This window comes from Cynoglossus semilaevis, chromosome 1 (genome assembly GCF_000523025.1).
Source record: "Cynoglossus semilaevis isolate Cse_v1.0 chromosome 1, Cse_v1.0, whole genome shotgun sequence".
NCBI classification, from domain to species: domain Eukaryota; kingdom Metazoa; phylum Chordata; class Actinopteri; order Pleuronectiformes; family Cynoglossidae; genus Cynoglossus; species Cynoglossus semilaevis.
In genome coordinates, this window is record NC_024307.1 from 5,134,529 (window position 1) to 5,147,102 (window position 12,574).

General features: G+C 41.0%; 1 protein-coding gene across 3 annotated transcripts in view; it reads left to right on the forward strand.

Annotated features, from left to right (window-relative positions):
- Positions 1 to 10,640, forward strand: part of ktn1 (kinectin 1) — a 21,658-nt gene extending 11,018 nt beyond the window's left edge. Inside the window, exons 16-36 of one of the 3 annotated variants that reach the window (XM_008333280.3) lie at positions 34 to 71; positions 162 to 252; positions 390 to 458; positions 545 to 582; positions 1,185 to 1,275; positions 1,383 to 1,495; positions 1,617 to 1,701; positions 1,825 to 1,865; positions 1,961 to 2,051; positions 2,767 to 2,850; positions 4,486 to 4,575; positions 5,140 to 5,226; positions 5,328 to 5,417; positions 5,507 to 5,599; positions 5,673 to 5,741; positions 5,836 to 5,919; positions 7,077 to 7,160; positions 8,475 to 8,558; positions 8,665 to 8,760; positions 9,377 to 9,487; positions 9,610 to 9,655. In XM_008333280.3, coding sequence (XP_008331502.1) covers positions 34 to 71; positions 162 to 252; positions 390 to 458; positions 545 to 582; positions 1,185 to 1,275; positions 1,383 to 1,495; positions 1,617 to 1,701; positions 1,825 to 1,865; positions 1,961 to 2,051; positions 2,767 to 2,850; positions 4,486 to 4,575; positions 5,140 to 5,226; positions 5,328 to 5,417; positions 5,507 to 5,599; positions 5,673 to 5,741; positions 5,836 to 5,919; positions 7,077 to 7,160; positions 8,475 to 8,558; positions 8,665 to 8,760; positions 9,377 to 9,487; positions 9,610 to 9,639 — 1,659 coding nt within the window. In that variant the 3' untranslated portion in view covers positions 9,640 to 9,655. Of the gene's footprint in view, positions 1 to 33; positions 72 to 161; positions 253 to 389; positions 459 to 544; positions 583 to 1,184; positions 1,276 to 1,382; positions 1,496 to 1,616; positions 1,702 to 1,824; positions 1,866 to 1,960; positions 2,052 to 2,766; positions 2,851 to 4,485; positions 4,576 to 5,139; positions 5,227 to 5,327; positions 5,418 to 5,506; positions 5,600 to 5,672; positions 5,742 to 5,835; positions 5,920 to 7,076; positions 7,161 to 8,474; positions 8,559 to 8,664; positions 8,761 to 9,376; positions 9,488 to 9,609 lie in introns of all 3 variants that reach the window. The other 2 variants (XM_008333433.3, XM_008333359.3) reach the window with 2 other exon arrangements.
- Positions 10,641 to 12,574: the final 1,934 nt, after the last annotated feature.

The window sequence follows — 12,574 nt, forward strand, 5'->3', positions numbered from 1 at the left end:
TCTCTCTCTCTCTCTATCTCTCTCTCTCCATAGACTGCCTCTCAGTTGGCCTTGAACCAGTGCCAGAAAAGGTGGGTGTTTAAAAGTGGAAAAAAGAAGAAAACAACAAAATAGTGACGTTGTGTTTTATGGTGACTGATGAGTCTCTGTGTCCCTGCCAGTGTCAGGGAAAAGGAGGAGAGCATAAAAACTGTGGAGGACCTGCTGGAGAAGGGGTTGATTGAAATGGCCAACAAGGACGAACAGCTGAAGGTGTGTGTGAGCCACATCAGCCTGACATCAGATCCCAGTCCTTTGGTGACTGTGAATTTGCCTGTCTGCCTTGTAATCACAATCTCTGATAGGGAAATTTTAAAAAAAAAAAAAATCATTATTTCCTGATTTTACAGATTGCAATAAATGAGAATGAAACACTGAAAGAAGAAATGGAGAGACTTAAAATAAAAGCAGCAGAACAGGTGAGTTTGGACCGAATGGATTTCACTCATCGTGAACGTTTTTATGGTCTGTACTTATTTTATATTCTGTTTTGTCTAAAACCCAGGCATCGACAGAGTCGTTAGTGGAAGAACTGCAGATCAAGTGAGTCAAACTGTCATCGCATTTTTAAATGTAGAGAAAATATGTGAGTGATGTTGAACTCTTAACTGATCAGAAATCACTAACAGGTGAGAAAAAAAAATGACAAAAAAACATGTCTCAACACACACAATCAATAAATATAAAAATAAGTGCAAGAAAGCAGAACAGATACATAACTGCAAATCACAAGATACATGTGAATATAAGTATATATTTGTATTCATGTATATATGTACATATATAAGATTATAATAATGGAATCGATTATACAACACAGAGTGCGAGAAAGACAATACTACACAATAAAATAATAATAATAGAATGTTTCTTTTTGAAGAATCTGAAACCAGTATCACTCAATGTCGATACCTATGTTTACACCAATATTATTGATATTTTGGATCAATATGCCCACCACTAATGGGCAGCTCTAGTTAAAAAAAAAAAGCAAACAATAAAATATCTGTTCCAATAACATTGTGCAATCCTAGTTTTTAATTTGTCATGATATTAATGTTTTGTTTTTTTTTTAGTAAATCTTCTAATTCCTTGTTACTATATTGGTGGGTTTTAATATAATCCCTATCACTCGCCATTTGCAGGATCCAAGAGAAAGATGTTCATCTAAAGTCAGTGGAGGAGAGTCTACAGGCAGCACAAGGCAACATCACGGCCAGAGACCAGACGGTGGAGGTGAGAGCTTTTCTCTTTTGAACACGAGAGAATCAGCAAACCACAGATTCTTCAAGTCCTTCTGTGCTGGAGTCGACTCTTGCCTGAAGCACTTTTTGTCGTGGCAGTCTCTGGAGCAACAGTTGGCCGCCCTGCAGGCAGACATGGAGCAGCTGAGACAGAAGGCGATGCCAGAGGAGCCCAGCATTTCTGCTTCTCACCTCCAGGAACTCCAGGCTCAGTGAGTGAATACAACATGTCACCGTGTTGTCCTGCAGTGTGATCCCGACACTTTGGGTTAATGACGAATACATCTTCACCCACAGATGGGTTGATAATGACGAATACATCTTCACCCACAGACTTGCAGAGAAGGACCAGGCAATCCAGGCTCTGCAGACTGAGCTGGAAGTACGGACCAAGGAGGTGAACGAGAAGATGGAACAGGTGAAGAAAGAGTTTTGTTTTTTTTTGGGTCAGAATTTTATTTAATTATTTAGACTACTAAAAAAATACTTTTAGATTTAAATTTATTGTTAACACATTTTTTTTCTTTTTTTGTTTATTCAGCTGTCTCGTACACCAGAACCTAGCCCAGATCTTCTTGCAGCGTAAGTAAACTAAACTGATTCATACAGACATTTACATGTTCAAAATGGCTGTTTATGACATATCTTTAATCAACATGTTGATGTGTATCTAACAGGTTGTCCGAGAAGGACCAGCAGCTGATGGAGCTGCAGGCTGAAGTGACGGAGCTCAGAGACTCAGTGGAGCATCAGAGGGAGAAGAACGACGTAGGTTTTTCTCAACACTTGTCCTCTCGACCGACATTTACCAACTGTCTGCTCTGGTCTTGTTTTTGTGAGGTTTCATCACTGGCTTTTTTTTTTTTTATGTAGTAACCCCTTGCACCCCCTCCCCAAAAACAACACCCTGCACTATTTACTGCATCCCTACTCCCCCTCGTCCTCTGCCACTGTAGCCTCACCCGCTTTGCTTGGCGTTATTTTTGAGCAGATCTATTAAACCAAAGTGCAGACATGTTCTGCTGCCCCTGCAGCCTGACTTCATACATCAGATGTCTATTTTGATTTGGATGGTGTAAAAGCTGAGCGTTGCATAACAGGGCTTCCAGCCTACTCTTGTTACGCTTGCCGTAGGCCATGACTGTTTCAGCAGGCTGGTCTGTGCTTGTGGTGATTCAGAGCATTAGGAACTTCTCCTTATTGTGGAAAGAGGCGCAGTAGCTGTTAAAAGATAACAACATGGACCGAGTATCCTCACTCGCACGTCCACCGCTCACAGCGTCGGGCTCGAGGCGTGAGACTGGGACTTATCAGCATATGGAGTATGGGTGAAAAACAGATTGTAGTTCTTTTATGAGCTACAAAACAAAACAAAACATTTCGTTTGTTTTTTTGGTTTTTTTTGCTCTACTGGTCTCATGTCTATCCCCCTCCCCTCGAGGCTGAACTAAAAGTAGTATCTCTCTGAAACTGACCAAAACAGGAGCTACGGAAGAAAAACTGGAGTGCAATGGAAGCTCTGTCATCCACCGAGTCCAAGCTTCAAGGGAAACTCAAAGTTGTCAAGGTTCGACTCCCCACCTCAGTCTGCTTCACTCTGGTTCTAATCTGATGCACCCCCCCCCCCAATATTTTTTTTTCCCTCATTGACTTCATGAGATTTAGTTTATCAACCTTGTCCATAACCACGTCAAGCTGAATGCTCATTCACCACTCCCTCCCTCGCTCTCTCGCCCCTCTCTTGTCCTTCTGTTTTTTTTTTTCGCCCTTCATTCAGCTCTAATCTAGACTCTTATAATGTAATGTTGTTTTGTTGAGTTTCTGAATGTGACAGCTTTCAGCCAAACAAAATAACCAACTGATGGCTTAGAAATGAGCGTTGACGCCTTACAGTGATTTTTGGCTTAAACTCGGGGCTGTGCCATGTGGCAGTGTAAATGTCACAGCAGGAAATATGAGCTTTTTTTAGTCGACACTGAATTCATGAGAATTTCATTTGAAATGTGGAAGGGCAGGACAGAGGAGAGCAACCAGTGATAGTGTGGTTGGTGGGTGTGGTTAGCTTTAAAGGTATAACAAATATAATCAAAACAAATTCTAGGAGGGGAAAAAAATGTCTGAGGTCGTCAAAAAATGTGTGATGTCGAAATGGGTCACAAGACAAAAGGTTGGGAACCACTGCCATAAACTATAATATGGTGAAGATTTTTTCACTTCCTCAGTACTAACATGATTGCACAAATTAAAGCACTTTTTTTTTCTTACCGTTACTCAACTGGATGCTGCAACCGCTTAAGTCAACAGTTCAGGAAACTTTTTTTTTTTGCAATGTTGTTAGCTTTTCATCGATAGCCTAGGAGTGAGGAGGAGAAAGGAAATGTACTTAAGTCGAATCGCCCAGCCCTAGAGAGATTAATGGATCTCCTTTTACAACTTCCTGTGTGTGCCATGTGACTCATTTCATACTGCTGTGTGGCATCAACTCCGCAATTAATACACGTTAATGAAAAATCAATTTAAAACCTGTTGATCTACCTTTGATCTAAAAGCAGTCCCTTGGAAGGATGTGCAGTGATTCATAGCTTAAATGCATCGGTTTCTCAATGCTCTGTCTTCACATCTGAAACTAAATGTTGTTAAAACCACAGGTTTGTCCATGTAGAGTTAGCTGTCAGATAGCTCTTCTGTTAAGCATTGCAGTGACGTGTGTGTATTTTTGCCTTCCTCCCCCATTAAGAGGGAAGGCTACGTGCCGAACTATGAGTGGAGCAGCTGCTCCCGTGCTACAGGAGTACAGTAGAAATCACCTCCTCTGAGCTGAGCCGGGCTGTTCCACAGCAGCTGTCACGCACGGTTGGTGCACGCTGCTCGGTTGCACTCGGCTCCACACTCGTCACAGCTGCCTCGTGACTCGGTGTCAGTGTGAACGGTGCGAAGTGCCAGCCGTCTCGTGCCTGGCAGAACGTCTCCCTGTAGGCCTCAGTGTGACACTGCATGTTGCTACTCTGCTGTGGCAGATGTTTGATTTGCTTTTGATTTTTGCATGAAGGATTGACGTGATTATCTAGAATAAAGGCAAAGGGTTGGGGTCACATGACCGCTGAACCTCATCTCCAGAGTAACTTTGGGTTTTTCAATGTTTCATCTCTCCCTTTTTTTTTTCTTTTTTTTTTTTTTTGGCCCTCGCCCCATCTCCTTGTAGGAGAACCAGACAGCACTGGAAATGTCCAAATCTGAGTGTCGAGATGTTTTGCACAGACTCCTGCCTTGTGTGCCTCTGCCCACTGAACAGGTAAGGGATTCTGTTGTATTCTTTAAAAAAACCTTTTCTACAACGTGTCATTCTAGATAGGACTGTTTTGATGCTATAATCCTACCATATCATAGAGAGGAAATTAAATCACAAATTAATTTTTTTTCCTAGCATAAATTAAAAAAAAACTTCTAATGGGGGCCCGCCCCCCACTTTGTGCACCACTGCAATAAAACCTAAAGTCTTAGATTTTGTGATTCACTTCAGTCTTTATCTTGACTTCATAACAGTATTGTGTAAAGAAGTGATCATCAATTGGCGGCCCGCAGGCCAAATCCGGTCCACCACACTGTCCAGTCTGGCCTAGGACTGGTAATCAAAGGGAAACTTTCATGTGGTCTCAACTATAAACACAACTGAAAAAAGAACAACTGAAACTTAAATAACTAAACTCTTTACATTCTGTTAGACAAAAATGTGATTTTTCGGAATTATTTCAGACAAAGAGAACAACGTTGGCCAGTAAAAACACAAAGTCTTTTTCTTTGTCCTCCTGTCCACCTGACGACACGTCTCTTCTTCTTTTTTCCCCCTTCCTCACAGAACCATCAGGAGTGGCTCGAAGCGTTTGAGAAGGCAGCAGCTGAAACTGCAGTTCCACAGCCCAACCCTGCATCAGGGGACTCCGTGGTAGGAAGAGAACAAGAAATAAAGTCCAAGACAGCACCATTCTACTGTTGGTTTGTTTTTTTAAACTCTTGGTAATTTAAGAAACTCTACTCCACCACCAGGGGCTGGAGAAGAAGCTGAAGGATGCTGAAGAAACACAAAGGATCCTACAGAAAGACTGTGAGACGTACAAGAGAGTTTTGGCAGAGACGGTGAGACCATGTTGTTTTGGGTTCATGTTCACCCTCAGGTTGCTGTGTTGCTCACATGTCCATGGCTGCTATGCCTGCTTCATCCATAGGAGGGCATCCTGCAGCGCCTTCAGAGCAGTGTGGAGGAGGAGGAGTCTCGCTGGAGGGTGAAGCTGGAGGTGGCCCAGGGAGAACTGAGAGATGTATGTAGGAACCATGGGCTGGACCTCCGTCTGAGGTGAAGTGTAAATGCTGATTCTGTTTCTCTGCCCACAGATGAGCCAGAAAGTGGTTGTTCTGGAGCAGGAGATTGAAAGATTATCTGATGGAGCAGAGTTGGAAAATGTCAGTCCTCTTAAAGACCACATCAAACACTCTTAGAATATCTTTGAAATCCTTCTCTAACACCTCTGTTATTAAACGTGTTTATTTCCTTCAGCTGAGAAGTGAAAAGCAGCATTTGGAATCTGAGTTGGAGAGGGCAGAGCGTGAGAGCGCCATCTATGTGACGGAAGTAAGAGAGGTGAGAAAAAAAAACAGACATGTTCAGCTTTTGTGATTCATCACCCTCTGTCATCACATTATTCCTCTGTGGTCAAGGGATGAGCTGTGTCATTGGTCGGATGCATGTTCACGTGCATGTTCGTTTTTGTCCGACCCAGTCCTCTGATTATGTGCATGTTCGTTTTTGTGTTTTTGTCCGACCCAGTCCTCTGATTATTATGGCGTGATGTTATGGAGTACAAAAATCACGTTGAATGACACCAATATCGTGATGTATCGTGGATGAAATGTATCGCAATATGACGTTTTTTTGCAAAATCGTGTGCAAAATATTATAATAGTATTGTATCGAAATGTACTTGCCAATACGTAGCCATACTCTGTACTACCAAGTAATTACACTATTTATTATCATTATTAATTTGGATGCATACAGTACACTTCCAGATTTATGCAACTTTCCAACCCTGATAATAAGAGACATCATTACAGGGTGGAGCTCAGGTGTTTCCCTCTACTGACCGGTTCTGTGACGACATTCTTAACCTATTTCAACATTTGCTAAACAAGGGTTAGCCTATAATCATTAGACTCACAAATTATTAGGACACAACCACTAAGAAGTGGAGTCACTCATGCTGCTCCTGCCAGCGTTCAGTACCGCAGCAAAAAGTTGTTTCACAAATACTTCATGAACATATAAACGACCAAGTCAGGGAATCTGTCCCACAACCCCAACCTGTACTACCTACCGAGCTACAATATCTTCTTACAAAGATCATTGTTTGAAGAATGTTCTGTTCTCCAAGGTTTACTTTAGACTAATTTGAATGCACTTGAACTTTCAGTCGATCCTGTTGAACTGGTTGCTACGGAGTGTTGACGTGTTGACCTTAGCTTATTCTGATTACATATAATGAGTGTTTGATTTGGGGAAATTCCCAGCAGTTTGGTACCAAGTGCTCAACGGTTCATTGTCAAGACATTTATTTTATTAGAAAAAAAACAAACAAACAACAACAATACATTATGTATTTTTGTGCTTCCTGCTGCGGAGGCCGTCTCAGGGCCTTGAACACACGATGGTTCGACGTTGTGGAGCGTGATCTCGTAGTGCTGTCCTAGACTGCCATCTACAGACTCTCCCATTAAAACCCAGCATCTCAAACTTTTCAGCTCAAAGATCTGTTGACTGAATTGCAGACCAGACTTGATGGCTCATATACAGAGGCCACCAGGCAGAATGAGGAGCTGAGTTTGGTAAGAGTTGCTCTCCCTTTAGATCTAGAGCTCCTGTATTTTTCACTCAGCACTTTTTTCACTGACCGCGGTGAGGGGAGCGGTGGCTTCTGTGTGGGTCATCCTCTATAACCGGGGTCTCAAACTCAAATGAGCTCAGGGCCACTGCTGCCGCCATTATTATTCATGAAAGGACCACCGGTGTTTGATGCTCATAAAGAAAATGTATATAAATGTTGTGTAATACAACAATATCAACTAAAACAAAATTAATTCTCCTTGGCATTTTTTTTTCAACATACACAGGCTGCCACAAGAGGTGCCATTAAGTATGTGGTTCTGCTGGGGCTTGAACCCAGGACCCTCTGTATGTGAGGCAGGCGTGATAACCGCTAACACATTATCACACTTTGGAACCACAAACAATTTAATCAATAAAAAAAAATCTACCTCTAGGGCAATATTTGATTTTTATCGACATCTAGTGACGCACGGATGTAAAAGGTTCACGGGCAGGAAGTGGCCCCTGAGCCAGGAGTTTGAGACCCTTGCTCTATAACCTTTAATAAGTGAAGTAATAACAGGAGTCTGTGGGTGATGAGTCACGTGTGCACTTGGTGAGACTAACGAGAATTAGCACTTTTTTTTTTTTCACACTAACCTTTTCCGTTTCACTCTCATCTACAGCTACAGCTCATTAGTCGACTGCTGCTGCTGTTGGGCTACAACACTGTTTAGCTTAGCTTAGTGCCCCCCCGACCCCCCGCTGTCGTTTATCTCTCTTGTCCTTCCATTGTGTCAATGTCATCATCGATCAGTTACATAACATCCAGATCTGCTGTAATGTTCTGCAGTGACATGTTTGACAATTAGCTTCAAACTAAAGCGCCTTCCTGGAAGCTCATTTTCAAACATCAAGCGACGTCTTGATTGTATTCCAATTAAATTATGAGTCGTTAAAAAACAATTTCAAAAATTGGCTGCAGCTGTGCTAACTCTTCCCACCTGTACAAACTCGTTGTGACGTGTCATAAACCACATGTGCTGCAGCGGGGTGTGTCATGCTGTGTCACGTCGGCTTCAGTCTGGACTTCCTGGATTGTTAATCATCTTCTTATCAGCACCTGACGTGACATGCCCACACCAGCACTCACTCTATACTTTATATGTTTGGTTCAAAAACAGCCAAGGTTTGAATATTGAAATAACTATCTAGAGCTTCATTGTCAGTCGGGCAGACGGTGTTTTGAATGGGGGTTCATTTGCATTGACGATGGCTTCTGTGAGTGTCACAGAAGGCCACGGTGCTACTCTAACCTTCCTTTTACACTGCAGCTGAAAACCCAGCTCACAGAGACTTTGTCCAAACTGGAGGCGGAGGAGTGTGAGAGACAGCAGGTGGCCGGTGATTTGTACAAGGTGAATTTGATTTATTTTTATTTTATTTATTTTCAAATGTCAAATAATAACAGTTAACTTCAGACCACACTGGTTGTTAAGTCAAATGTTTTGGTTCCTTTCACAGGCCCAGCAGTCTCTAGATCTGATTCAGGGAGAGCTTTCAAACGTGACGGACAACGCTGATGATCTGATAGAGAACGGCAGCCTGTCTTCACAGAGGGTGAGAATCTGGGGCGTTTGGGGTTTTGGAAAAAGTTGTATTTTGTGAGTACAAATAGTAATGTACTTTTTTTCCAACTGACATTGAATAGTGATTACAATTGGTGAAAACTGCTGATCAGACGCCCAGTGTCTACTGACATTAAAGCACATTGAATAGTGATTACAATTGGGGAAAACTGCTGATCAGACGCCCAGTGTCTGCTCTGCCTGGTGCTGCTTTTCTTCAGAGAAGATCAGCTTCTGACTGCTAGAGAGGCTAATTGGGCTAACTTGGTGTGCTAACGCTAATAATTCCACTTTGCAGCTCCATGTTGAGCAGTAAAGGTTTAATCGGACCATTTACACCATTTTTCAGGTGTTAGTATGTTAGAGTTGGTGTGGCACAGTGTCACCTACAGGCCTGACATATGTACTACAGCGACACTGATGCTATGAAATCAAATGTAAAAAAAAAAAAAAAGAGCTCAATTTACTACTTTGGCTTTTTAATTATTATAAATTTTAAATATTATAAATCCAGTCTGTGTAAGAGTGTCACATGACCAGGGAGTAACGCACAGCAAAGAAGCTCCGTCAGTATGACTGAGGTTTAACAGGCTCTCCTTATCTGACAGGAGGAGTTGGACAGGAAGGAGAAGATGACTGAAGGACTGAACCAAACAGTCAGGGAACTGCAGGAGCTGCTACAAGGCGTCAGTCGTCAACTCAACAAGCGACAGGAAATGGTAAGACAGGAAATGGTAAGACAGGAAATGGTAGTGATGGACGCGTTTACCACTTCAATAAGCAGTATTTTAGGGTGAGATCTTGACTCGGTCTGAATACTCTTTTATTGTTATTCTTGCAGGAGGCTGAAAAAGATCTACCTACAGTATAGTGAGAGGAGGAGACAACCCCCTGCCCCCCCCGTCCCCCCACCACCACCACCACCACCATGCAGCCAACATGACTGCACACCAGAGACCAACTCTGACTCCTGGTCTTATCACCTCCAACCTTCACACCCTACCATCACTCCAAGCCACCACCCTTCTCTGTGCTTCTGTCCACTCAGCGGTACTGCAAGCAGCCTCTAACTGACTCTTGGCCCCGGCACTGGCAGCGAACCCACTCACTGCTGGTCATCAGGGAGCAGCAGTGTTTAATTCCAAACACTCTTCGCACTGTATCAAAACACACACACACAAACACAGCTCTTCTCCCACCACATTCCTCTATAACACCACAGCCAGTCAATATTTTATCTTTATTTTATTTTGTCCGTAACATGAAATGACATCCAGCATAATTTACACTGTATGACAACCATTCCTGTTTGAAACAACTGTCATTTTTTCCATGAACTCCTTTGAATCCTGCAGCCATTTTATTTCCTACTTGTCTCAAGTTACCATTTAACTTAACAAAACTCTTGAGTCTCTTTAAGGTGTGTATTGTTTAAATGTTTCGTTAGGACCTGCTGAATCACACGTTGTTGTTCAACCGTTTGCCTACTGAAATCAGAATCGGAAAAACCATCACAGCCTGTACGTCCGTCACAGATTCCATGCAAACCTCAGTTCAGAATTGGTTGGGAGAAGGAGTTGGGTGAGGGTCTCGGCGTATCAGACGGGTCACTACGTGACTGACTAGGGCGATGTAGTCTGACCTTTTACTGCAGCTACAGGAGTGTGGGCTGTGGGACCCTGGTTATAGAAGGAAATGTCTAAATCGATATAGTCAAGGTTTTTAAATCCTAAAGCAAATATTACGGGAGAAAGTGTCCCGTACCATCTGTAATCAACACTCGCTGTGTTATTGCTATAAGTTCATTAACAGAGGAAGATTATGTTCTTTTTTAACGGTGATGTTAATAAAAAGGGATGCTTGGTAAATCTGTCCTGAGTCCTGTGTTGACTTCTTTGCTGCACTACTTTTACCCTAACACTGAGGGGCAGCAGTGAGCCTTATTTGAATATTCAAACGATGTCATTTCAGGAATTGATCAGATGAGGTCTGATTGAACTGCCATTGTTGTACCTTAATGTCTGTAATGAAGTAACATGCAAATACAATGTTTGTTTGTTAAACTGGTGATTTTACGTTTTTGATCTAATAAGTTTATTTTTATTAAACCGATACCTTGGTATATAAAATAAAAATAATTTGATATTTATTGTTGATCAATCTGTTATTTTTATTACAAAATTGAGAGTATTTTTAGCCTTAAATAGTGGGGACCACACTATAATTTCTTTTCAATCCTCACACATTTGAAATCCAGTCATGGGCTGGGTTAGGCGATTTATTGGGCCAGATTTATCCTGTGGACCGCCAGTTGTTAGTTGCTACCTCCTACTGTGTATTTTAGCTGTAACATTTAGCAAAACTGCTAATGTTTGTCAAAATAAACAAATGTAGCCTACTGTAGGTTTTACCAAAATAACAAGAAATATGCCAAACAATTTCTAGATTTTAGGCCAGATTGTGTTAAGTTGTTTAACGTTACTGAAAAGAATGAGTTAATCTAAAGAAGTAATATCAGACGTACATGAACACCACAAATACAGGATTTGAAGTTACATACAAAGTTGAATTGTGATAATTGGCCCAAAAGTAGTAAAAATGTAGTAGTGTTTTTGAAAATCTAGTCCACTATGTGTTTTTGAACAGGTGAGTGACTCATTTAATTCTTTTTTTTTTTTTTGGAGTGAGTGAGTACAGATGTTATAGAACATTGTTACCCACACACTGGGTCGTGACCCTTAGGTGGGTTGCAAGAGTTGTTTTGTTTTGTTTTGTTTTTGGGGTTTTTTTGGGGTCGTCTCGATATATATATATATACACATCTCCCCCCCTTTGGAAATTGGAGAAATAAAATGTTAAAATTGGAGTATGATTTAGTATATATATATATATATATGAAAGACAATACAAAACATTTCAGTACCTTGGCTGCTACGGATCCGCTACTGATTAATGCATTGTTTTCCTGTATGTTTACTCTTAGCAGTGGCTGCAAATCTTTTTGATGTTAGATTTACATGAGCTGTTGGAATTAAGACACAGACATTATTACATAAAAGTTAGTGTATGTATGTATGTGTAAATTATTCTAGGATAATAAAGTTGTTCTAATAAATAAATGTAACAGCATTTTCTATATTATTTTTTATATTTAAAACTATTATTTTGTTACATCATTTTTTGGTATTAAAGTTCTAAAGCCCTTTATCCAAAATTTGAACAATTTAAAGTTTGAATATGAAATTTCAATAAATTTCGTTCTATCCACATTACAATGACAATAAAGACTATTCCATTCGATTCTATTCTATTCTCTAAAACGCCAATTTGATTCAAATATTTTTAAATTATCCATGCATTAACTTATTAACTCAAATTAACATTATGGGTAACTATATAATAAGGAAAGATAAACTCCCATTGCGTGTTGTACTTTTAAAAAAGACTATATCGGAACACAATGCAGTTTCTGGCTCAAACGGTTTTACGGTAGCCATTGGATATTTACTCTCATTGGCATCAGCCGCCATGTTGGCCACAACAGGAAACAGGAACTTAATATCCGGTTTTCGCAGTAAAAGCATGCACTATACATTTCAGGGTTTCTGTCACTACAGATTCTGTCATTACTAAAGAATTGACAAGATTTTGACATGCGCAGATGATGCCCGCGCGCAAATCCGTCAATTTCAATAGGGGGCGGTTCTCTGTTAGCTTGCTGTTAAAGTCAACTGGACTATTTAGCATATTTGTGGAATTCTTTACCATTATTGAATTTGTAATGTTACATAGCAGCACAGACGAGG